This window comes from Ornithodoros turicata, chromosome 8, assembly GCF_037126465.1.
Source record: "Ornithodoros turicata isolate Travis chromosome 8, ASM3712646v1, whole genome shotgun sequence".
NCBI lineage: Eukaryota > Metazoa > Arthropoda > Arachnida > Ixodida > Argasidae > Ornithodoros > Ornithodoros turicata.
In genome coordinates, this window is record NC_088208.1 from 21,651,261 (window position 1) to 21,677,240 (window position 25,980).

General features: G+C 43.8%; 1 protein-coding gene across 2 annotated transcripts in view; it reads right to left on the minus strand.

Annotated features, from left to right (window-relative positions):
• Window positions 1-2,292: 2,292 nt before the first annotated feature.
• The window catches only part of LOC135366676 (serine/threonine-protein kinase mig-15-like), a 52,932-nt gene continuing 29,244 nt past the window's right edge, over window positions 2,293-25,980 (minus strand). Inside the window, exons 17-27 of one of the 2 annotated variants that reach the window (XM_064599487.1) lie at window positions 25,167-25,667; window positions 21,464-21,613; window positions 18,208-18,409; window positions 16,198-16,409; window positions 14,813-14,879; window positions 11,786-11,955; window positions 9,462-9,542; window positions 7,502-7,580; window positions 7,335-7,415; window positions 6,125-6,264; window positions 2,293-5,031 (exon numbers count right to left, since the gene is read on the minus strand). In XM_064599487.1, coding sequence (XP_064455557.1) covers window positions 4,948-5,031; window positions 6,125-6,264; window positions 7,335-7,415; window positions 7,502-7,580; window positions 9,462-9,542; window positions 11,786-11,955; window positions 14,813-14,879; window positions 16,198-16,409; window positions 18,208-18,409; window positions 21,464-21,613; window positions 25,167-25,667 — 1,767 coding nt within the window. In that variant the 3' untranslated portion in view covers window positions 2,293-4,947. Of the gene's footprint in view, window positions 5,032-6,124; window positions 6,265-7,334; window positions 7,416-7,501; window positions 7,581-9,461; window positions 9,543-11,785; window positions 11,956-14,812; window positions 14,880-16,197; window positions 16,410-18,207; window positions 18,443-21,463; window positions 21,614-25,166; window positions 25,668-25,980 lie in introns of both variants that reach the window. The other variant, XM_064599486.1, reaches the window with a different exon arrangement.

Consider the following 25,980-nt stretch of genomic DNA (forward strand, 5'->3'; position numbering starts at 1 on the left):
CAGTATCGCAGCAAATAATAATCACACCAAACATCCAGGAATGCAAAGCGCTGCAGTGATAAACCCCACTTCATAAAATAATAAACAAATATTCTCGATTTTGATGATAGATCTTATTTGTGTTCTTCCACAGGCACAGGAGTAGAATACCCTGAATGGCCCTGCATCTGCCATGTTTGTAACCACGCTCTGGCAGTCGCCATCTTGTTCTGGTCACGCGTCGATGTTTTCCCTGGCAAATGTCGCACAATTCCCCATGAAGTCGGCCCAGGACATACGATTCCCCGCCGAGCATACCGCAATTTCATTGCAGCAAGCACAACAACATCTGATATCACTGAAAGAAGTCAGCATCTCCTGAAGGGTGCATTCACATGACGTCAAACGAACGCGTTTGGCCGCCAAGGCGGTGGTCACTTTTTCTGCGCAGCTGCCGAGATTATCTGGCGTTTGCTCGAAAACGAAGCCTGGCGAATGGTGTTTTGATGTCCACTCGAGTCCATTCCCTTCTTTTATCTTGAAGACTTTTACTATGGTTGTCGCATTGAAAAATCGCTCAGTTTGTCATCTGTCAATGCCGCTCGCACGAAAAGTGACCACCAGTGGGAGGAGCTTACGAGCATGTCACGTCACTGCCACGTCAGAATGTGACGTAGGTGAATACACACCCGTGATGCACACTATACGCGTTCTCCTGAGGAGACGCGCATGCAGGCTCCCTAACTTTTGGTAGCGAGCCCAGGGGGGATCGCCCCCACCACGCGCTTCGACAACGGTACCGCCCCTCCCAAACCGAGGTGTGGATCCGCCCCTGCCCCATCAAGGAAAGAAAAGGAGACATCCCGAGGACATTTGAAGGAAGAGAAGGGTGTGCGGCAAGTAACACTGGGGGCAGTTTTAAAGGAGCCGTGAAATGACATTGTAGGGTTGCCCCAAAACCTGCAAAATTTGTGAAGCAGCATGTGAGGTGCTATTATGCAACATATTTTCGTCGAACAGAAGTGCCCTGAAAAAGCTGCCATGTACACAGTCTGATCTGCCGCTGTGGTGTAGAAAGCACAGTTCACCTCACTTTCAATTCAATTTGTTCTATTTCCCATGCATGGTTGGACCATTTTGATATGGCAGCGCAAAAAAGTAAGCAAAACACTACCTTTTCACCAAGGACAGTGAATTTGGTTGAGCCTCCACATGCAAAGCTGCCTTTCACCTCCCAAAGTTACCTTGGCCGCGCCAGTCCTTATGTCGTCCATTCCGCGGCCGCAGACCAGCTCCCTGCCAATGCTCGAAGGACTGGCTTCGGGACAGTCTTGACTCCACGCTTCCCCAATGTTCAGTTGCCCTGTACACCCACATTTGTCTCTCATTATCCTGCAGGCATGCTTTGCTTGTTGCACATCTTCTAGTCACGATAACTGGGACTCGCTGTCCTCCCATTTATCACTTTCACATGCAATTTTGTGTTGCTAATTGTAACAGGATTCAACCCCTGCAGTGTCAATTATATTTGTAAACCACTGTGTGGCATCAATCGTAAAAAAATAAAAAAAATTCTTCGGGAACACACTATTGCTCTAGATGGAGGGAAAGACTTATGGAAGATACTGCCATGACCGATCGAAGTTCAAACCTTACGTGTTCAGTTACCGTACATATGTGACCCACATTTTACTCAGGGCCAACTTTTTTGGGTTAAATGCCTTTTCCAGATTTGGGGGGTAGGAATCAACTGTTTTTAAAACCGAGCAACCCTGGGGGGGGGGGGGGGTGATGGCAGGGCACCCTGCATTTCATTGATTTGGGCACGGAGGCCCTTACATGTTCGTGTCGTCCATGCTTCTCACCTGCCTTGGCTAATTCTCGTTAATGCAAGGTACGTTCGCTTCTCTTGCTTCGAATAATGACTAGCTCAAATTCTGCAATCTCACATTTCTCAGAAAAAATCCAGTAAGTTCATTAATCCCAGAAAAAAATCTAATAAGTTAATGAATTTCAGCTAATCAGTCACCCAGTGGTTGCATACTCTGTCCTACAGGACGTCCACCTGGCCTTATAACCCACCTGCGAAAACAAAATTTATGCAGTTCAATAGTTTAAATAAAAAATGTGCCGGATAAGACAAAAAAAAAAAAAAAAACACTGAAAGCGTCAAACATGCATACCTCACATTTATGTAACATCAAGATTCGGGAGGGAATGATCGGGGGGGTTTAGCCCGAAAAAAAGTCCGCCCCCAATTATTATACTTTCGTGCAATTGACGTACAGCACGATGACACACTTGAAGCATTCAAAAATTTGTAAAATTTTATTGACAAAGAATCACTAGAGCATTCAGAACATATAAAATGTGTATGTTACAGCCTCTCATCATCGTATTTCAGAAAAATGTCACAGGAAACGGCAATCACCTTCCACACATTCCTTCCTGCCTGCAAGCTCCTCATCGTATAGTAGTGACACAACACACAGCGTCCTCGTGAAAAAAAAAAAAAAAAAAAGTGAGAAAGCTCTGGGGAGGGGGGGGGGGGAATAGCACTAGATATTGTTATACATTGTACAATGTTGCTTTTGCTTGTGGTGGGTACAGGTAGTACATGTTGCCCCAAGATGATCTATATATATATAAGTCCACTGTTGTGGCACAACTCCACTTGAAGGGGTTCTCAAAAGTAAGCACGGTAGAGGTATATGTACACGTACACAGGTCGTACAAAACGTTCTTGACTATTCAACGTTGCCTCGATGCAAGCCAGAAACCCAGGCCTACGGTTACTGAACAAAAAAGCCTCACAAAACCTACAAGATGTCGTATAAAAAACTTTGGCACTATCGTTAAACATCATATAATGAGCTGGTGTTTCCAACAAGAAGGGGGGGGGGGGGGGGTAGAGGGTAAATATAATGTCGTGCTCCACTACGCCTTGTCTTGTTTCTCGGCTCTGTTTGTCGGCCCCCAACAACTGACAACACAACAGGAGAAGATACTAATTTCCACTTTAGAGCTCCTCTACAGTCTGGAGACGATTCATCGGTTGATTTGCCTGCTCTACCAGATCCATAACGCTATCACGAAACAAAGTATAGAAAACGGTGCCTTTTCGTCGTCATTTCTAAAGGCAGACATATACGTATATATAAAAAAAATGTAGTCTGGCTTCTCTGATGGTATTCCAGCATAGACATTGAAGCACTTTGGGACACTCCTTTAAAAAGATCTGAACTAGCTAAAAAAAAAAAAAAACGTGAGGGCAGACTAGCACAGTAAAACTAAAATCAGAAGACGAAGAAGAAGAAAAAAAAATGTTCCAGCAGTAAAGGGTAAAACGATACACACAAGAACGGAGGAGTCCAGATTTTGCCACTACAAAAGTCACGGGCTCTGCAAAGCAGGTTGTCCTTTTTTTGTGTAGCATCTCGTGTACCAAAAGGTGAGAGCGCACATATTCGTTGGGCTCTCCTATTTCGTATATAATTATGTACGCATTTATCTATATGTATATACACAATAAATACCAAGGGCTTAATTAGGTCAGCTCCGGGCGTTCAAACCAGCTACAGGTATAGTGCACAACACGGCTTTTTAGAACACAGAATGAAAACAACAGACTACAAACAAAGGATATCTACCTATGTACATGTCAGACGCCTTGGCCCAAGTAAAAAAAAAAACACAATCTTAAAAGACCTAAAAAAACACTCAGAGTTTGCTTTCCTAAAAATTCTGACAAAGACAGAAAGACAAACAGTGACGTACTATTGCACCAAAAAAAGAGAAGAAAAGCAACGTTGAGAAAAGTCAACTCTCGGAAGACTAAATCAACCTCGCATCCGAGAGTTCAGTTGTGTCACAGTCGAAGCGTCGTCGCTTTTCGTCACTACTATTTCTTATCTTCGAAGTGAGATTTAAATGTTTAGAATCAGGATCTAAAATAAAAATTTGTATTTAGAGATTAAATTCACGGTGTGCAAGGAATATATCGGAAATGTGCTATAGTCTTATTTAGAGTTTACGCGACTTTGCAGATAAAACACCTTAAAGGAGGCACCAATGTGAAAAATTTTCTCTTAGCGGAATAGAAGATGCTGTTACCTCCACAACAACACAAAAGGAACGGGATTCATCTGTTGCATCATACATGATTTGAAAGCAAAAAAAGAAAATAAAAGCTCTGCATAAATCACGAACCACGCAACGGATGAATCGCATTCCTTTTTGTGTTGGTGTCAAAGTAACAGCTTCTTTTATACTGTTAAGAGAAAATTTTGCACTTTAGTGCACCTTTAATGTTGGTGCACCCAAGAGCCCCGAAAGGGAGCACATGAAAAAACCGAACATATATAAAAAAAATGGCATACCTGCGTATCTAATAATAATTAAAAATTATATATCTAAAAGTATGAAAATAATATGCTGCCTCTGCACGAGAGTGCATCGTCCACAGGTACGTATGCGAATGAAGCGTGCAAGCCAAAGTGTGAAGAGTGTCTCCTTCGTGTAATTTTGATAATAAAGATTGTATCATCTTCTGTCTTTATAAAGTTAGGCCGCGTTAAAAAATGCTCCGCGAAATGCGACTTGACGGAGACATCACGTCAAGCTAACAGTACTACACGACTGAACACAACTGAGCTCTGCAACTTCGCGGCAATGATGGGGACCCATTCTGAAACAACCAAAATCACTAACAGTGGCCTGGGTAAAAGAAGAAGAAGAAGAAGAAAAGGGCCTTCACACCACAGTTGGTCCTCATTCCCTGTAACTCAAATTTCCCTCTCCTGAATGTGGAGAGGGTAAAAGACAAAGGAGAGATTGGGCAGGCAAACTTGCAGGAGCCTTTGCACTTCCTTTCTTCAAAAGACACACACACGGGCAGAGAGTGCGAAGAAGGGGCGGCAGGGTTGGGGGGGAGGACAGTGTAGCAGAGACAGTGAGGAGAATCTTGTTCTACCAGTTGGACATGCCTGGCTTGTTCAGGGTCATGAAGTAGATTTGGCAGGAGGTACCGCCCTTAGCTGACGAGAAAAACACCTGTTGAGAGGGGAAAGTGGTGAGACGAACCTGCTCACAATAAAGTCGATCTTCGACTGTTGAGCATTAAGACGACGTTATTTTCTCTCGCGACACCTTTCCCTGTTCTTTTGGTCGCCACAATTCTGCAGGACATGCCTGCACTGTCGTGATACAGGCTTTCATTTGACGCCGCCTGACGAGAGCTTGGCACAATGCCTACTGAAGTTTCAAGTTAAAAGGAAACATTGGTTCAGAATGTGAGCTTGAATGAAATTTACATTAAACCAAGTGCCATTTGAGCTATTTCGACGTTTGTCCATTCTGTTTTCTTCGTGCGGGCCGCCGCCATCGCCGCCACCTTTCCAGCCCGGAACTGGCAGCGCGAGTAGAGAGGGAGGCGAGGGCGAAAGGGAGCCACTGGCGCCTCTGCCTACCCTCTTTGAAGTGCGTAATCACGTTCGCGAACGGGAGACAAGTGTCCTAGTTGTTGATCTCTGTCGCCGAGGCACGCTTTGTCTGCACCAGAGGGCGATCACGATCGCTGCCAAATCACGATTGCCCGCGATGTCGACCCTACGTCAGTGCGTTTGGGGTATAGGAGCCCTGTGTTTTAGGGTTAGATATACAATCAGGCCTGTTTATGACAAAATTGTGACTACGTATAGCCGCAACCAGTGCAGGAGTAACCAATGGATATGACTGAGGCCCTCGGTTTTCCGCTGCGGCAAATTCAAAATTCCGCGGCACTGACTCGTGAATTCCGCAATTTTCCACAACGGCTGCGTGAAATGGGAAACACTTTATTTTCTTGGATAATGTGGGAACAAAAAATATTTTATAAAATTACAGATTCAAAGCACTGTTGTGTTCTCCTCTGATGCGGTCTGTCGCCTGCAAACATTTCATACCTTCTGAAACATCTTTTTAGCATCTACAGAGTTTATAGGAAGGAGTTCACAATACATGCCCTGGGCAAGTTGAAATGTCGTGGAATCAGACCCGGAAAAACCCGGAGCCTTAGTCATGGGTGCAACTTGGGCAACCAAGCCAAAATGGGTTTTGGCACCGTTCGTCGGAACATTTCCTTGTGCTAGCAAAATGTCCCGCTTACCTTATCGTTCCTTTCACAGAGGAACTTGAGCTTCTGAGACTTCTTGTGCATGAAGACACCATCCAAATGGCCAGATTCCACGCTTCGTATCTCAATTGCTTTGTTGCCCCAACCCATGATTTGCCCTGTTCCCACGTACGCTGGAAAGTGAACAAGCAGCACTTACATTATACACGCAATACCACCTAACCGGAAACACTTGAGCTAAAACACAAAGTAAATTAATGAAGAAATTTATCCAGGTTCAAGCCGACGTTACACTTGCTTTGGTTCGAAGTTGAACCTAAAACTGCCAAGCGGTGGTGCATCATAACTGACACAGTAAAATAAAATAAAAAAACAGCTGGTGAGTGCATACAAATGCGGCTTGTTGCGCGATATTAGGTCTTAGCTGGACAAAGAAATATAGCTGTCCTTGTGGAGCAAAATTTTTATCCAGCAAACCAATCAATTTCATCAATGCAAACCAATCGATTTCATTAATGTGGGCACACTCTTGTGCCCTCGACGTAAATGATAATTCGGGTGCTTGTAACATCATCATCATCGTCATCGTCGTGAAATTTATCAAAGCCAATATATAATATTTAGGCATCACATGTGATCAAGACATCAAAACTAAAGGAAAGTAGCCCCATAACACGCCACCACATTACCGCCAGCAATGGGGGTAGAGTATCGCCCCTGGCGATGAAACTCCCAATTATCATCAATCGTTAAATAAATTTCTTTTTCTCCAGACCATACTCTGGGAAGTATACAAATGACGAAAGTCTTTTGCAGCAATTCATGCCACTGGAGCCCCAGAGGGGACTGTGTGCAACACATTAGCCAAGGACACTAGTCACAAACAGGTGAAGTTTTGATAACTGATTCAAACCTAATTGAAAAAAAAAAAAAAAAAAAGAACAGGAGCTTGGGCAAGCTTTGAGTGGGTAGGCTTGTTCCTGCAGTAAGCCATTTATATACTAAATTCATCCTAATGAGAAAGAGGAATAACGAGACATCAATCAATCAATCAATCGTGAGACAAGTTATCACAAAATTTACCTTTATATCTTACCGCATGTAAGACTGTCGCAAACACGCACTGCTTCTATTAAAATGAGGTATTATACTGGTAATACCTTTGTCAAGCCTTACTGGGTTTTTGCTCTTCCTTCCACCGCCAAGGAAAATAAAAATGAATTGAACTGAATTGAATACTAACCGACTGAGGTGGGCATCTCTCCCCATTGCAAGACAATGTTTTTGCTGACTCGACCATATATATTCACATAAACTCCTTCATCTGGAAAGGCGGTAATGCAGTCGAGAATTAGCTTGCTGTTCCCGTATCAAATATGGCATCGAATCGCTTGAAAGCGACACACTCACTGTCATAGCAAAGCAGCAGCTGCATGCCCTTGGAGTTTGGTAACGTGACTATCGTGTGTGGCGTTATTTGGCCCTGGTTCTGCAGAAAAGAGAGAGAGAGAGAGAAAAAAAAAAGAACATGAGTACATATCAGTCTTCTGTGCCTGGTTGTAACTCTTGAGCTTTTTAGTAGGCTCGTACTGAGACTCATGAGTCTAGGGGTGTGCGAATATTCGAAATTTTCGATGTTCGTACCGAACAACGGTACCGCGCTATTCGTATTCGAATCGAATAACACTTCATCGAATACTCGAATATATATTCGAAGTTCCGCAAGGTGGCTTCGACTCATGCCTCTGAGCGTTTGGCGAAGCCTACTTTACAATTCTGCGCCTCAAATATATTCTGCAAGGTTGCTTCACCTCATGCTTCTAAATGTTAGGTGAAGCTTACTTTACAGATTTTCGCGTGCGGATTTGACGATATCCAGCAAGTTGGCTTCGCCTCACGTCTCCGAGCATCAGGCGAAGCCTAGTTTACACTTCTGTCAGTGGCGCGGGGTTGCAGGCATGGTTTAAAAGTGCGACTTGAGGGATCACTGAAAATTGCCACTTTTGAGAAATATTTTAGCAAATGTTGGCAGGGATGTTAAAGTTAGTTTAACTATTTTGAGCTTTGGCTGGACCAGCTATGACGCCATAGAAAGAGGGATTTAATCACACAGCCAGCTATGTTATGTCTGGAATTACAATTTTCAGGACAATTCTAGCACAAACGCATTCATCAATGAAATATGTGTATATAGTTCGCAGTCAGTCTCACAAACTACAACTGAGCACCAGGTTTCAATGCAAGCCTTTGCTTACTATTCAGCAATAAGCACACATTTTTGTGTGGTATTCGACATTATTCGATTCGCTACTATTCGATTCGTATTCGATTCGAACCCAAAAATCACTATTCGCACAGCCCTACTCATGACCAAACAAGCACAACAGAGACAGGGGCCAAGAGAGAAGAATGACACCACCCAACGTTTTATACCAAGGCAACACTGGCTCTACAATGAGTGAGGTAAACTAGTTAAAATCAGAGCCTTGCATGGTAGAGGTAAAGGCATGGTAAAACTATAAAGGTTTTGCCCGTAAAATAGGTAAAACAATGCTCAATGGACCCCTGGTTATGCTAAGTATTTAGACACACATGTATGCATAAATCAACCATCAGAAGTGAAGAGGAAAAGTCTTACCACTCCAGCACGATCTTGGAACTATTCCACACAAAGCAGCACAAGAGAGAAGCTTGTCAACTTCATCCAGCAATTATATTATCGCGGAACACTTTCAACTACATAATTGCTATTAGAAAATTGGAACCTACAAGGTTCCTCAGAAAGTCTAATAAAAATAGACATTGTGTTACACGAACAGCCTCATGACAAGGGCTGCCACTATTTCGAAGCGGCTTTGTTGTTGTTCTGGGCAATTATAACATTTCCTTACTGGTTCACTGCATTTTCTGTTTCTCTTGACATTACCTTACTATTTCATTGCATTTTCTACCTTTCCCTTGACATTACCTTACTGGTTCGTTGCATTTTCTACCTTTCCCTTGATATAACCTACTGCATTTTCTACCTTTCTCCTGACATTACCTTACTCGTTTGTTGCAATTTCTACCTTTCTCTTGACATTACCTTACTGGTTTGTAGCATTTTCTACCTTTCTCTGGATATTACCTTACTGGTTTGTAGCATTTTCTACCTTTCTCTTGACCTTACCTTACTGGTTTGCTGGGTTTTCAACCTTTGGACATGCAAATAAATGAATTTTAAAAAAGAAAAAAGTGTTTTCAGGGTCTAATTCCAGGATTTTTCTGAACCTTAAAAAAAAAAAAAATATTCGAATTCTAGGGTGTTCGAGGATTTTAAGGACCAGTGGGAATCATGGCACTGTTTTCAGAGTGGCAGGGAAGCACTTACATGTGAAGGAATGTAGACATCGTAGACAGCTCCTGAATCAAGGTCTACTGCGTGGAAACCCTGGGTTGATCCGTACACAACCTGAAACGCACAACAACTCAAGCTCAGATAGAATGAGCAGAAAGAGAGGAGCTATACAAAGCAGACAGAGCACAAAGAAGAAAGATGGCCAGTGTAGATGTGGTCCCCCAACCTTCCAACTTTGTAAAGCTCACCTACCTGCTTACCGTGCAGAAGTTGTGGTGACACCCCGAGAATCACGTGCTTTGCTAGGTTAAATCAGTATGATACGAATAATGACAGCTAGAACAACTGCCTCTTACCGCTGTACAGGATACATGTAGAGGAATGGTGAAGTAATGCAATATTATTTAGGCGATGATGTAGCTCCTTCAATGGTTAAAAAAATGAAAAATTTAGGAGGTCGCTATTGGAGAGGTCCGCAAGGTTTTGGGCGTAGAATTTACTTTAGCTACGAGGGGTGTTCAAGTCAAACCGGGACTTTCTGTCTCCTGAGTGTACAAATGGCTCGCGCTACTTCTTTTTCATCATTTTCACTCGCAACAGGCCTCAGCATTCACCACGTGGTGGTCCAAAGTTTGTGCAAAACAGAAGACACGTGCTGGACAAGATGGCCGACAACGAGGTGAGCGCGCACATCGAACAGAGAATTGTCATGAAGTTTCTCGTGAATGAAGGCGTAAAGTCATCTGAAATTCACAGAAGACTTCAGGCTCAGTATGGCCACGATACACTTCGCTGCAGCAAAGCGTTTGAGTGGTTCAAATGGTTCCGAGACGGCCGTACATCAGTGCAGGCCGGGGTGGCTCAGGGCCCAGTGTCAGAGTTCCGAAGCACCCCGTCTGCGGGTAAGGTCATGGCCATGGTTTTCTGGAACAAGGCTGGCGTTGTTCATGTTGATTTTCTGCCCAGTGGTACCACCATCAATAGTGCACATTACTGCCAGGTTCTCAGGGATGTCCACAAGGCGCTGAAGCAAAAGCGTCCGGGCCTCATCACCAAAGGAGTCCTCCTCCTACAGGACAACGCACGCTCGCATACCGTGCATCTCACAACACGCACCTTACAGGAACTTGGCTGGGAGTTGCTGCCACATCCCCCTTAGAGTCTAGACCTCGCCCCCAGTGATTTCCATCTCTTCGGGCCACTAAAGGCATTCCTTGGGGCCCGCCACCTTCAGCTGTGACGAGGAGGTCAAGAATGCGGTCCGATTGTGGCTGCTACGCGCCGGTAAGGATTTCTACGATGCTGGCGTCCAAGCCCTCGTGAAACGCTGGGACAAGTCCATTAGTGCAGCTGGAGATTACGTTGAAAAAATTAAAAATAAAACTAATTTCTCGCCTGTAAGTTCATTTTACTTTTGCAAAAAATGAAAAGTCCCGGTTTGACTTGAACACCCCTCTTACTTTTAATGTAATTTCAACTCATTTTATATTAGTTCATTAAACTGACCAATTCATAACTAAACTAAACATAACTAAATTGAAAAGTAATCCTACACCAGACCATAATGACAAAAATGTTACATGAAATTTCTTAAGCGCTGTCCACATAAAGAACCAAAAAGATGTAAGCTGCTAGAAACTGTTCCATTTTTAAAAGGAGTTTTCATTGTAAAGTTTGCTATCTGGACTACCTATTCATGAAGTATTTCGCAGTTTAGTGCAGCAAGGGCACGTGGGTGTGCCAGCAAATATCGTTGCGTCCTGCCCGTAGCAGACAAATTTTCCACAGCAAATGTGAAGACTGCTCCCCTTTGCTGCCACACTTGTCCCTCTCTCCCAAGTTCGAGAGACCTTCAGAGTTGCTCGTGACACCCAAGTACGAAGGAGAAAGTGGGACGACATTGGGGTCGGGCGATGCTCGACAGCAGCTGTTCAAGCTTTGTGAGCCCAAGGAACCCCTATATGTTTGGTGGTATAGCAAGGAACCTCCCTTAACACATGTAAAAAGGATGTACAGCTTGGGACAAAAGTTTACGGAACAGCAGGGTGTCACATTTCCACATTGGAGCGACACCCTAGCCGAAAACAGGAGCGGACACACATACTGAGAGACGGACAGAATACCCGGTGACCCGTTTCTTATTCGGCCTCTTCCTGATAGCTGGCAGGGAGCCACTCCGTGGTCCGTAAACTTTTGTCCCAGGCTGTACACCACAGCCTGGGAATCCTTTTTCAATCCTTTCGTAACACCACGTCGAGAACACATCTACGGGGATACGAAACACAAGGAAGGGGGGACAACACCGCGAGTAACCATAGAAAAAGTGGCAGATGACGCACATAAAACTGTTCACACACCTTGAGGCGAATGCCCTCCTCGATGGTCATGTCGACAACCAGCGGCTTGTGTGTGAGCTCGGGAAAGGACTTGAAGGCCATGAACTTGTGATATGGCTTGGGTGCCCATGCATAGATCTCTATGCTGTCCTTCAGAGCTATCACCAGGAACTTAATGCGCTCGTACTTCACTGCAAGGGTACGGCGAAAAAAAAAAAAAGAAAAAGAAAAAAAGAGAAAAAAAAGTTTCATCGGGGGTTGCGTACGAGAGTGTGCGGCACGGAGGACTGCGTGTGCACTACCGATAAAAGTGCAGCAGACGACGCGCCGCTCCGTGACACAGGTGTTGGCTTCGTCTGCGTCACGGAGCGGCGCGTCGTCTGCTACAAAAGCATTACTGAGGGAAGAAGGGAGCACGACACGTCCAAAGTCGCAGTCGAGATTCGCAAACAAGACACGGGGGGAGGGAAAGAAGAAAAAAGAGAGAGAGGGCAAAGAAAGAGAGAGAGGCAGGCAATACAAGCGAGGAGGCTTAGTTACCGTTGCCACTCCATATACGGAAAGTATTTTCCCACTCCTTTAGATCGTGCTGTGGGATTGACCACACCACTGTCACGGGGGGAAGCATCCATAGTGCGGGGATGGAGAGAGAAAAAGAGAGAAAGGGCAGAACAGGTATGTAGTGCCAGATGGTAGCTTTGAACATGGGCAAATATTCCTTACACCAGATTTTAGTCCAACTGTAAGCATCAAGAGTTCACTGCTAAACCACAATACTGAATGTGCCGCATAGCTGTTCGTGTGACTCGTAAAAAAAACCGCCGGCGCGGGACAAAAACAAATTACGTGAGGTAATAAAAATTGCGTGGCTCAGGCCATATAAAAAAATAAATAAAAATTTGGTACGAGGAAATTAACTGCGACAGTTTAAGCAAGGATGAAGTGATACAACCACAATTTTTTTTTCTCATAATTAAAGTAAGCACTGAAGCAAACAGAAAAAAATTGTGAACTTGTATATTTCTGATAGCCTTGCATGTTGTATAGGTACATGAAACATAAAAATTACATGATTACATTAAACAATAAAAATTTCGGGATCGATACATATCCATTGTTCAGACTCAAAAGCCCCCCAAAATTTGGTACGAGCGAGGAAATTAACTGTGCCAGTATAAATGAGGATGAAGCGACATAACCACCCAATTTTTTCTTGCAATTAAAGTAAACACTGAAGCAAACTAAAAAAAAACTGTACCTGTCGCAGCCTTGCATGCGGTACCGTTAGCCAATCGAAGAACTGTTGTGGTGTAGTCAACATTCCCACAGCTACTAAAGTTTTAATTCCCCATGGGAAGGAAGTACAGTTTACATATCAGGCTTAACATAAACCGCTGCCCTTCTTCCTTCAAACGAGGTATCGAGAGAGGAAACTTCACTTCCTGTGATACGACAGGCAGGTAGCATTTTTTTCATTTCACAGGTTCCTGTTTTAACCTCTAAGCTTTCAAATGGTATTTATTTATTTATTTATTTGCACGTCATGTTGCTGCAACACACAGCAACACCAAGGTGCTCTGGCTTTGCCAAAATGGCTACTTTCTTGTCCTTCTGGCTACTAAATATTTTGGTTGGCCACTTTTACTTGAACACGATCAGGAATACAATTTGTCCCATACCCAAGTTCTTGGGTCTCAAAAGCAAGCGTCTAAAAAAATTTGAGGCGTAAGAGAGTGTCCTCATAAAAATGAACTTCAGAAACAGAATGAGAAGCGATCCTTTACACTCGGTTTTGCTTTTTTTCAGCACCGAGATGGCAACCCTGAGCAGCACTAGGCACTGATCTAAGGTTGCTGCCTTGCATACCACTTCTGTAAAGCTTCCTCTGTAGAAACAACAACCAGCCTTCGTTGGCCACAGTGCCTCATACCAGGCAGCATGACATATCAACAACTATGAACAATGTTGCCAGGAATCATCACTGCTGTTCAATGTCGGATCGACAAAGCTATCGCTAGATAACCTCCAACACCGCACTGCAAACACTATGTTTAGAGCCTGAAGTTTTAGGGTTTTACCCGATTCTTCCCCAAATTTGCACCCCGAATTGAAGGTCGGCTCTTTAGGGTGAAACCCGATTTTTACCCGGCAAATTGCCCTCACTGGGATGTCTGTAGGAATGCACTAACTTACTTGTTTGGCAGAAAAATGCAGTTACATCGCAATTGTAACAAACCGCTACAATTAGTCTGAATAACTGAGCCCGATTTCTCCCCAAATTTAGCGTAATGGAAGTTTTTTCACCCGAATTTGCATGAATTTAGTGCGCATGTTTATTTACCCGATTTTTGCCCCCCGAATATTGGAAAAAATATTTCCCGAAAACTTCAGGCTCTAACTATGGTCTTGCATTATGGCCACCAAAAGAATCTATTGCATTCCCCCCACAAAGATGACAGGACAGTAAACATAGAACAGTTGCAACTTGTCTCATCCATCGTCATGAGTCAGATAGAACTTGTGTTCTTATAACATCAACGTGCATACCCCATAAGAGGAATTACTGCCCCCCGTTCTGTGGCAGAGCCACCTGGTTGTATTTCATGGACACTACTGCCAGTTCCTGCTGCAGGTCAGAAGCATCCAACTAACTACTACTTATCCACACAAAAACAGGAAATGTGAAATGTTGATAATGCCTAATGCAATAACATAAATGTGGAAATAGCAAAACATACTGGTTTAAGAAGGCTGTATGTTGTAGAAATACTTATTTGCTGCAACCAGTTTAGACCTGACGGTTCGTACACCTCATACGCTGCTAAAATTAAGCAATTATAATTTTGTACGTTAATTATAAATTATATAATTATTTAATTACAAGGAGGGGCAAATGGTAATGTTCCCAGGGTGTAGAACAGCAGGGTGTCCCAGCATTCGGCCGTGTCTATGCTATTTCTTATTTGTAAGCCAAGCATTCTTAAAGTGCACGTATTGGAATGGCAAGCTCCACAGCACTTTAACGATTACAAAAAAACAGGGGCTCACCTATTTTGAAGTGCACAGCACCATGAAGGTCTCCAACATTGATCCAACCGTTGCGTTTCTCAACTTGCTGCAAACAGAATAAGTTACTGTTAAGAACTCTCTCACAGCCAGCACTTGTACAAACTTCAATGCACTGCAATGTTGTACAGGAAACTATGTCGCTAAACCCTGCACCACTGCACTTGCTGACTGTGGTAGTTCATAGTCCCACTACCCATAACCAATGGTGATTATGGATTGTTGCACTTGCTCTTTGGTGAGCATATCTACCGTCATACACACATTGTTTAACGTGAAGCTGCTTTCTGTATGGTATGCTAGTGAAGCTCAAGGTGTCTACAGGGAGCAATGATGATTAAGGCATGTGCAAATAATTATTTTAAAACAAAAATGGATAGTTGTACGACCAGGCTTGATGCACAGGTAGCACATGTATGAACATGAGTAGAGCCTGGAGTTTTAGGGTGTAACCGGATTCTTCCCAGAATTTGCACCCCAAATTGAAGATTGCCTCTTTAGGGTGAAACCAGATTTTTACCAGGCAAATTGCCCTCACTGGGATGTCTGTAGGAATGCACACTAACTTGTTGGGCAGCAAATGCAATTACATCACTGTTTCTACCAAACCAGAAGTTAGTTTGAGTAGCTGACATATCGATGAATGAGAAACATGAGCTAAGTTCCTGATGAGAAGATAATTGGCAGAAGCAGATGTTAAAGGGGCACTAAAATGCAAAAACAACTTGTTCTCAAATGAAAGCCCACGTTTCGGTTAGTATAATGCACGCAAAATTAGCTCACACAGCGCTCCCGTTTAGAAGAAGAACGCAATGAAAACAGAGCCGTCTTTGGCGGCAACGAATAGATCCTCAGGAAGCGTGACCGGCGGCGTCCAATCAGACAGCAGGAGAAGCGCGCGCATGCCTATCGGGCGTGTGTGAATGTGGAACGGGTCCTGTTGTAGCATTGTGTCCTTGCGCGGCATGATCTGCATTGCTGACATCAATTATCTTCATGTCCTTCGGACAGCGACACCAGAGTGCTACTAAGTCGCGCTATGTTTTTCGCCGGAACTGCTCCATGGCGTGGCAGGTGCGTTCACGCACAGCATGGAACTCCCGATGAACACCCGATGTGCACCCGATGTGCACCCGATGTACACCCGATGTACACCCGATGTACACCCGATGCGCGAGCTGAAGCGGCATTCACTGCGTAGTGCAGAGGCAAGACGGAGTCCGGTACAATTCTAATTGTAGCATCGTAACGGAATCCAAGTTTTGAATCACGACAACATGCGCGAAATTAACACAGCACGTAACGTAATTTGAAGTGAACTTGTGGTGGCATTTTAGTGCCCCTTTAAGTACAAGGGTGACACTCACTGCATCAGTGCGCAGAATCTTGCTCTTGAGCCACGAGAGGTAGTAGACGCGCACCCGCTGCTTCTTGCCCGAGATGGTGACCAAGATGTTCTGTCCCTCGAGCACTTCCATTTGCTGGAACCTTCTGCGTGAGATCAGCTGGTACACCTTCCCCTGGCCGCTGCGATCCAGCAGCATCAGACCATTCTCTGTGCCAATAAGCAGGTTCACTCCTGCGCACAATACGATATATTATATAGCAGGGCATGCCCTCATAAGTCCAGCGTATCACTCGTTTTTCTGTAGGCACTTCTCAATAAAGAACCTCGACTTAATTTATTTACGTGTAACTCGTATCCACATACAAAAGCCTAGTGGCATTGCATTGGGAGGAATGCTTTAGGGCATTGCTTACAGAAAGTACAACAAACATGCGCTTCATTACTGCAAGTACATTCTACATCTGTCAGGGATAAAACATTCTTGCACTGCAGCGTGATAGGAAAGTGAGCTACAAAAACTTTGTGGTAATGTTTATGCAGGAGAGATTTCACGGTGGATATATGTGTAGGTGCTCCATGCGCTGTTTCTTTAGTGCGAAACCAAAATTGAAGGACAGATTAAAAAAAAATCATGGGGAACGATTATGAATGGGCTCTATCCTCTGGCTGGTGTTGGCCCCAGATGGCAGAGAGAAATATAAAGGTCAAGGGGTTCAAAGTGAACAATTTAGGCATTACAGTGAGTTTTTGTGACAGAAGCAGCACGGAAGATGGAAGAGAGGGGTCTATAACATTTTGGTGGGCTGGACAGCCTTTCAAATGGAATGATGTCATCACATCTATCAATGACAACTTTATCTTGAGATGATGAACCGGGAGTTTCATTGCCAGGGGCAATTCTCTACCCCGTTGCAGGTCCATCAAGCGTACTGACGTCATTCTCATACCAATGAAGATTGATTAAAAGGCAGGAATAATAATAATTTAATAATTTATGCTTGCTCAGGTGGCCATTAGCAAGTGCTACATTTGGGGACCATGCGTACTTAAAAAAACAATATACAGGTTTTGTGTGAGTGGAAAAGTTTTTCGGAACCCCTTCGTACACAAAATAGTACAAAGATATAATGACATGGATACAAAGAGCACACAACAAGAGTGTTTCTGAGCATTAAAATCTGGGCAGATAGGTGATGCATCCAAAAACTGCTTAAAAAAAAAAAAAACAGTGTTAGAAAGTGCTTGTGTGTACTCCCAGTACTGGGAGTTTTATGGTTTTTACAAGAATGTTTCTTCCTCGCTCCATTTTTCTCTGTTTTTTTTTCTTCTTTTCTTAAAGACCCAATGCACAAGCTGTTGTTTCGAAATAATTACCAAAGCTTATACTGCTGTCACACCGGTGTTCCAATGGTCCTTCAAAAAAACGCTGAATGAACTGAATGCTAATCGGACGCTGCTATGTGCCTACTTTGAACTACCTTTGACTCAGATGGTCTTCTACTCAATAGAAGTTAACGAAACACCATTGAAGTTGTCAAGCGCGATACAAATACACGCAGTAAACCAGCAAGAAGTGCTATGAAAAGTAATGAAACATCAGTATGCATAAGTTATCGCAGTTAATACATGTGGCTGGCATTTGAAATTTACTTTTGTGCTCTTGACGTCACACCAGCACCACACCACACACAGTCCAACAAAAATTCACATTAAATTAGTAGTTATGTGTAATGCACAATTAAAACACTATTGAAATTCCAAAATCGTTTCTCGCCTCACAATTTCAGGCACTATAGACTCCTTTTATGTGCTAAAATGTATGGAGACTGAAATGCGTAGCACTACCGGGCGTGCCACGTGTGCAGCATCTCAAGGAGCATTAGACCTGCCAGTGTGGCAGCAGGGCTGAGTCAGTGGTGCTCAAAATGTTCAACGGTCATTGACTTCAATGACCACTGAGATGTCCGTGTGACAGTGGCATTGCATTAGGTAACAGTAGTACCCACACTCTGTTTTCCCCCTTGCTTACCCCATAGTGCAGCACAGAGTATCTCCGAGTAGAACCTTTTCTTGTACTTGCGGATCTCCGGAGTGTTGGATGCAGCCTCGTGCGACGTTGGAGTAACGTTGACATTGACGTGAGACTCTCGTCGGGGCGACGGGGTCGGGGGCGTGCCCCCGGCGCTGAAACCAAACGTCAGGAAGGAGCGCTGCTTCTGTTGCAGCTGCAACTGAGGCGGAGTCTTGTTAATCGCCTGCCGGTACTGTATGGGTGGAGGAGGAGGAGGAGGTGGGGGCAAAACAAGAGGGAAGAAAACAGCCAGGAGGGGAGCTTGGTTAGGTGGAGCGCAGGCGGCGGAATAACCTAGCAATCACCAACCACATGCAAAGACCAGTGATGTAGCAAAAGAAAAGTACTGGCTGTACAAATAACTTATACTATAAATGTACACATAACCGTGCAGTCGACATTTTTGTTGTGCGGATCGTTACTCAGCTCATTGCCCACAGCACATGTATATATAATTTAATGTGTTATACTATCTCATACGTTCTGTGACACGGCTAAGAAAAAACAAAACATATTTCCTCTCAATTGCTCAACTGTGTGATTTCAACAACATCTCATCTCACGATGTTGACACTATCTTAACATTTTTATATTCATTGTATATTTATTTTATATTTGCATATTCAGACTTTGCGACTGCAATCTGATGTCAAAGGAACAAGAGCCTCATCAATTCCTACTGTCCCTCAAAAGCATGTGATCCTTCCCGTGGCCACCTCGTTCGTAATTTAGCTCTCCGGATGAGGTGGGAACAGAGGCGTCCGGATAAGCGGGACATGACTGCAATGGTGATTAATTGATTAACTGAGATTAACCTAAGGTGAGGTTTAACCACTGACTAAAGCTATAATATTGTAATATCACTGCTAGAGCTTTTATCCACACAGTTTCAACTTTCTTCCATGTCAACCTTGCAGTTTGTCACTGTGTCAGTGTATATTTGCATGAGCAACATCCACACGTAATATTCTAGTGTAAGAAGAAGAATAAAAACTGCTCACGGAGCACAAGCTCCATCTCATGTTATTTTGAGCATTTGCTACTGCCGGAATGTTAGGAGTGCATAATCAGCAGACAACACTGTTTGCATGCTTTCCTGTCGTCTGCTACGGAATACCTTGTGACTGTGCTGCAGTATATTACATAGAGTTAGCAGTGCACTGAAAGACATGATGTTTTTTACTTCTTCCACCAGAGTATTCTGGGGAATGTCACTAGTATTAATACACTGTATGGCTACTGTAGCTGTATACTGTACTTATACTATACTTTGGATGTATTACACCTAGCTAGTACATTGACGTATACTGTTCCATCCAAAAATCGTCAAAATTTATGCACCTATTTATAGACCAATAAATTTATGAACAAATTTATGAACAAATTAAGAAAATGTATGAACCAAACAAAATGTACACAAAAATTCAAATTCTGAACTACTTCTGTTCTGTTCTTTTAATCTTGTAACTACTATATGCCATGCGCAAAGTATTTCTTCTAACGAATTACCCAAATTATAGACATTGTCGCATGGGTCTAGAATTTGCTCCCACCGTGGAATTTTTGTCACAAATTGAACATCTCCACAACGTTTTCTACGATGCTGCCACACATATGGCATGATGGGATCACATGATGTTAAGTTAGCCATCCTGCCTTACAAGTTGGCACTTGCTGCTGCATGACTTGCAAAGACAACGCTTACCACAGCCAGTACGCATACAAAGAATGGTTATGACTGATAATCCGACCAGCAAAGCCACAACCTAACGCACATGCAGGTTCAAAGGGGTGCGATGCAACTAAACTGCAGCTACAGAAATGTGTGCTCCTAATACTAACAGCATAAAAGGTTGAAACTGAACTAAATATAGACATACAGTCGCCGTCCGATTTTTCAGACTCGGCGGGGATCGCGCAAGAGTCCGAATAATCGAGCAGTCCGAAAAAACGAATTTCGCTTCAAAATAAACTTTACTAAGCCCTAGTAGGCTGGAAAAAGTTGTCGATGCTTTCCTAACGCGCTTCCAGCTCTGCCTGATAACATCAGCTTCTATTTCCCGAAGCGACATTTCGTCACTGTAAGTACACTGACAGAGGCACCGCCGTCATCAAGTGCGCAAGTCGGCTTCACCTAACGCATGCGCGCTTTAGGTGAAGCTCGCTTTACAGCGCTGTCGCGCGACTCGCGGGCGAACAGCACGTGCTGGGCCGGTGGCCAAAAACGAAGACGCAAAAGCGCTACGGCAGACCTCTTCTACTCAGAGGAATGGAAAATCAACAATCATCACTGCCTATTTTTTTGCCTCAATATTTTAGTTGGTTGATTTCTTCTGATACGAATTTCAGATGATACCAATGTTTTCCGTCACCCCATGAGAGAAATTCGCGGGTTGGGCAAACAGAGTCCGAAATATCGAGCGACGGAGCTGCACGGCGTCCGGAATTTTGGACGTTCTTATACATCACCTCTATGGGACCCGCGGCCGTTCCGCGAACGAGTCCGAATAATCGAGCATGTCCGAAAAATCAGGGTCCGAAAAATCGGTCGGCGACTGTATACAGATAGGCACATATTGCACATGGCAAAAAAACACTAGGTTAAAAATGGAAGTCAGCTAGTTTATGGCAAAATTGGGTGGTCCAACTCTGAAAGTGAGTGTTCAGCGGAATAAAGATAGATATTTTTCCAAGCGATGTTATTGATCTTTTAAAGAGATTGACGTTTTATCTACTATTGATAAATATAATCAAATCGTCTATATTTTTCTCGGGTGACAATATTTTTATCGTTTACTGATTATCAGTATCAATATTCTGTTTCATATATCGATACTCAAAATAGTGATAGTATTTCTCTGCATCAGGTTTGGAGAGTGTTTCAATGATGTTAGTACCCATTAGCACATCATTATCGTACAGCACTCAACATTAGTGAGCTATTCAAATGGAAGGGTTATGTAGCTCAAGGAAGAACATTTGCGCGATTCTATGCCTTTTCTGAATATCTTGGAAAATGGCTTTCTGGGCACGCATATAACCGAACACAGTTTGTGCAAAGAACGACACATAAACATGCACCCTCAGCTCAAAATTTCCCAAAACAGTTTGCTTGGAAGCTACCACCCAATTTTGCCTTTAGTAGTACCAAGATGTTCAAGGTTACACTCAAAGCTCCTGTCAGAAGACCTGAAGAAGATGTGATTCCACTTACTTCTTCCGACGTAGACTTGTCCTGCCGTGACTGCTGAGAAGCATGACGTGGCAAAAGATCCGGCAGCTCGCCTCCACTGGATCGCGATCCGGCCAAATTACCGGAAGAGCTCTGAGACAGCTCCGAGCGGCTGTGGTCGCTTCGGTTGTTCTGTGAACCATTTGTTATTCGAAGTTAGTTGGGCGCTGTTTTACCTACGGCATGTTGTTGTATGACTAGTCCATCTTCCACTAATGGCACACCAAGCTATGAAATCGCATTTTGGAAAAGCTCTACGGTTAAGTGTGAAGACGGCACTTTTAAACATGGTAGCCTCGATAGTACGATGAGGTGAGCATGTAACGTGGCACAGACCCTTTAGGCCCAACATAATGGAGTAAAATGCTGAATGCGGTAACCTTCTTCATCCAATCAGAGAGCAGAGTATCATAACATCAACACCAAAACAAACAACAAATCAACACAACAAATCTGCACTGAGTGCATTGCACTCCACAATCAAACAGTACCTTTACAGGATGTCCCAACACACACACACACACACAGATGGACGGACGGACAGAGAGAAAGAGAGGCAGACAGATATGAAACCAGCGGAATGTTGCTAGCACTCATGTATTTTTCATTATGCTTTGTTATTTAATTAGTAGATGAGTATTGATAGTATGAGAATTTGAATACAAATCAAATATGAATATCTGCAAAATTATCCTTCGAATATCAAATATCACGTCATAAGGTAAAAGCCTCTAAGAGTAACAATTAATTAAGCCCCGAAAACTAGCATGGTCCCAGTTGTGTTCTGCTCATCCTTAAAAAAATACCCAGGGCATTCACTTCAAAAGTGCTAATAAGGAATTTGTATTAATGTAGCTTAGCATAAGGCGTACATGCCTATGTGCACATGTACAACCCAATTATTTCTACAATGAATTAATGTGCTGTTCTCATGAGGCAAGCTGAAACCTGTAAAAACCTTCACTTCAAAAGTCTTTCACAGGCAGTGAACACCTGTGTTGGCATTGTAAGTGCTGGTGAAACAGACAGAATGGAAGTTAGGGGCAATGACATCTTCAGAATGTCTTATTCATTAGCGCAATAAAACAGCGAGGCTCGACGATGTTGTATGGCTGTGCTTATCATCCGTGATTGTTTCCGCAACGTTTATTCGACACTTCTTTCATTTCACGGCGAAAATCAGCGAGCATGCCTCAAAACTTTGTTGCAGTAGGGAGCAAAATTTCTCCATGCGGGTCGCGCTTTGAAGGACATATGCGTCTTGGTATCATCTGTGACAACAGTTAGTACAGTTTCAAATGACTTTGCAGCGTTATTGTCGTCCTAGTACTTTGCGGTCGCACAGCGCCAGCGTTGGAGAAACTACATTGAAATATCGTCATGTCGTACTCCTCGATTATCGCAGTCAAATGAATCACTGACTACTACAAATCGAAAAAAAAAAAAAAAAGCTTGTTTGAGACGCAGGTTTTGGCCGTGCACGCATGGCATGGTGAACAGTGGTGTTCAGTTCAGCGCCAACAAAATTTTTCGATATTTAACCGGAATAGTAGACCTAGTGGTGCGACTCCCCGTGGAATGCAAGATGAGCAACTTAACACACCCACCAAACATTGCTTCCATCTGGAGTGAAGATAAACACTCAATTCATTAGTGTTGACTCCAATTATCACACGAACAGAGAACACTCGTAACACACCTAAAAGCATTGGTTTCAGCAGCAGCAGGAACTGACTACATACTACGCAATACATAACACACGTGTGTTTTCGGGTTCTATGTTTCTCGAAAATGATGGGCAAATATTGGGTTCCATTCCAGAAGCTGAAAATTAGGGTGAAACCGGTAGGAAATAAAAGACAACTCTCACATTTCAAATTAGCATGAGATGCCAAGCAGTTTTTGTGAATGCTTAGTTGTTTAGTGTTCTCTGGTGCCTGCACTCGTGGCTGAATTTGCACTGCAGCAACTATGTTTTTGGGGGCTTCTCGGGTTCTACTCTAGCTGAAGGTGACGCAAATCGGGGGGTTGGGAGGAGGGGGGGGGGGGGTACCGGGTTTAACCCGAAAAACACGACACACTAGATGCACTGCATGTGAAGCTGAGAGAAAAGGTTAGCGCACATGAGGGAACAGACACACTAGAGCCAGAAAGAAGACAGGGTGAGTGGTAGTGGACACACTGCATCCAGAGAGCTCCTGAAAGTACTACAGAGTCAGGTGAGTCAGAGACAGGTGAGAGTCAGTAGAAGCAAAACTGTTATTAGATTGATAGCAGTGGAAAAAGGAAGAGTTGGGTGACAAAATGGGAAACAAAGCAAATTATGAAACAAACGATGAAACTCAGAGTTGAAAAGTGAGCAAAGCACTCTTTAGACACTGAGCAAGCCATTGACGTGTAACAGAAGGACAGACAGACTTTAAACATGTTTCTAGGTAGAGCCCCTAGATATCCTCGAATTCGTGAAATTTAGCCGAATAGAGGAGTTCAGAAAATCCCAGAGTGCTTATAGCGTCGCTTTGAACTGCGGGAGTTTACAAATACGAAAGAAACGGGTGGCCTCCAAACTGTTCCGATTTCTCTCCTAACGGTCCATTGTCCATGATGTGTCAAGGTCAGTGAAAGTGAAATGTGAAGGTTTATTCTTCGTTCCTCCGCTCAGCAAGCGCCCAGGATGCAATGCGTGCACATAGAGCACTGGGATTTTCTGAACTCGTCTATCGACCACATCTCGCGGAACATACCGTTTCCCGCAGAATCGTCTGTTTTCGTTTTGCGGAATATTCGGTATATTACAGAATTGTTATGGGTATTTCCCTTGCTTGGTGTCACCATTCTGCAAGTTGGCTTTGCCTCACACTTCCTGGAGCTCATGTCAAATTAGGTTAGTCTTGGTTAGTTTGTCATTGAGGTTAACGATTTTTCTATAGCTTTCGCTCTAATAAATGTGCCATCGTGCGCCACCAGATGTTTGTCAGTTCCATAGACAACGAGTTCCGTGTGCAAACCCCACTTTGGTTTATCTGCACATACCCTGAGTATGTATCTCTTATACTCCGTGCATCTGTGTGATCCTGAGAGAATGCTGAAACTTTTCTGTTGCCCGCGGAATTCCGCGGGTTTGTAAATCCCGCTTCGGGGAAAATTTAATTTTCCACCGCAGAAAGCTAGGAGCTGTAATAGTAGGTCATGGATGTTCCGACAGCAGGGCAAGGAGGCCTAGATCTAGAGACCTGGATCTTTCTAGGAGACACGATTTGCAAACTTTCTGTGCGCACGCTTTTTTTTTACACCTGTGGAAACCAACACACATTCACTCTGCCGAATAGGTTGTCGTAATTCAGTCTGCTTGGATTAGTTTTGTGATATAAAGAACGCGCTAGTGTGGTTTGTTCATGAGAGTAGAAGGCGGATTGCATTGCCAAAACAGCCATGTCATCACAATTACAAGGTGGGTTGGCATAGACATATCTGCACGGTTCAAATGTGCACCTCGCAGTACTAAGCAAAACCATAACGCAATACAAAAATGACTGACCAAGATCAAGAACAGCAGCAAAGAAAAAAAAAAAAAAAAGAGAAAAAGAAGAACACCAGTACAAAAAAATTAACAACAAAGAAAAATCTTTCAAACAAATCTCTCGAAACAAAAAAATAAAAAATAACCCTTCCTCTTTCCACTGACCTTATTGCTGCCGCCGTCCTTCTGCCCTAAGTGCACTCCGCTGTTACGGTTGGACAACTCTCCGCTGCGGCTTCCTTCGTCCTTCGACGGTAAACGATCCGCCCTTGGTGCTGGAATGGGTGTGGCATTTGCGGAAGAAGAAGGTGAAGCCGAATGCTTGATGAGCCACTCGGCCACCGCCGTTGGAGACCGCTCGCTTTTCTCTGGCAACAGTGGTAGCGACTGCTTCCGTTCCGAGCGCCTCTGCTCGCGCGTTTCGATGTTCGAAGCAGACGACTCTTTGCGCCGCTGGTGATGGTGCGGCCTGTCTCGACTGCGATCTTTCTCGCTGTTGCTCTGCGTTCGTTTACTAGGCTGGGGGTGGGGCTGAGGTGCTAGCTCAACGGATTTGGTTTGCTGGTGGTGATTGTGTTTGCTACTACTGCTGTGGCCATTGGCTACTGTGGTGGTGACTGCGGTGGTGACTGCGGTGGCTGTGCTGGTGGTACTCGCGGTTGTAACCTGGAAGGTCCCACAGTGAAGTTTAGCCATGAACAACAGACGTACCATACGTTTGCCTTTCAACATTCAGGCCCCTAGGAAGCCGTAGAGCAGAAGAAGCTGGAATACTCAGACACCCATCGTAAATTGTAAGGAGTAAGCTCTGTACTGTGACTGGGGTCGTTTACAGCGAGCTTTCAGCAAATAGCTGCATGAATGTGTGCAGGACTGTCCACTTTGTTCATTGATTTCATGAAGTAATTTTGAGCATGTTATCCTCTGTTGGCATGTCACAATTTGGGGGAGAGAGGGTTTCCTTGTGATGGGGGGAAAT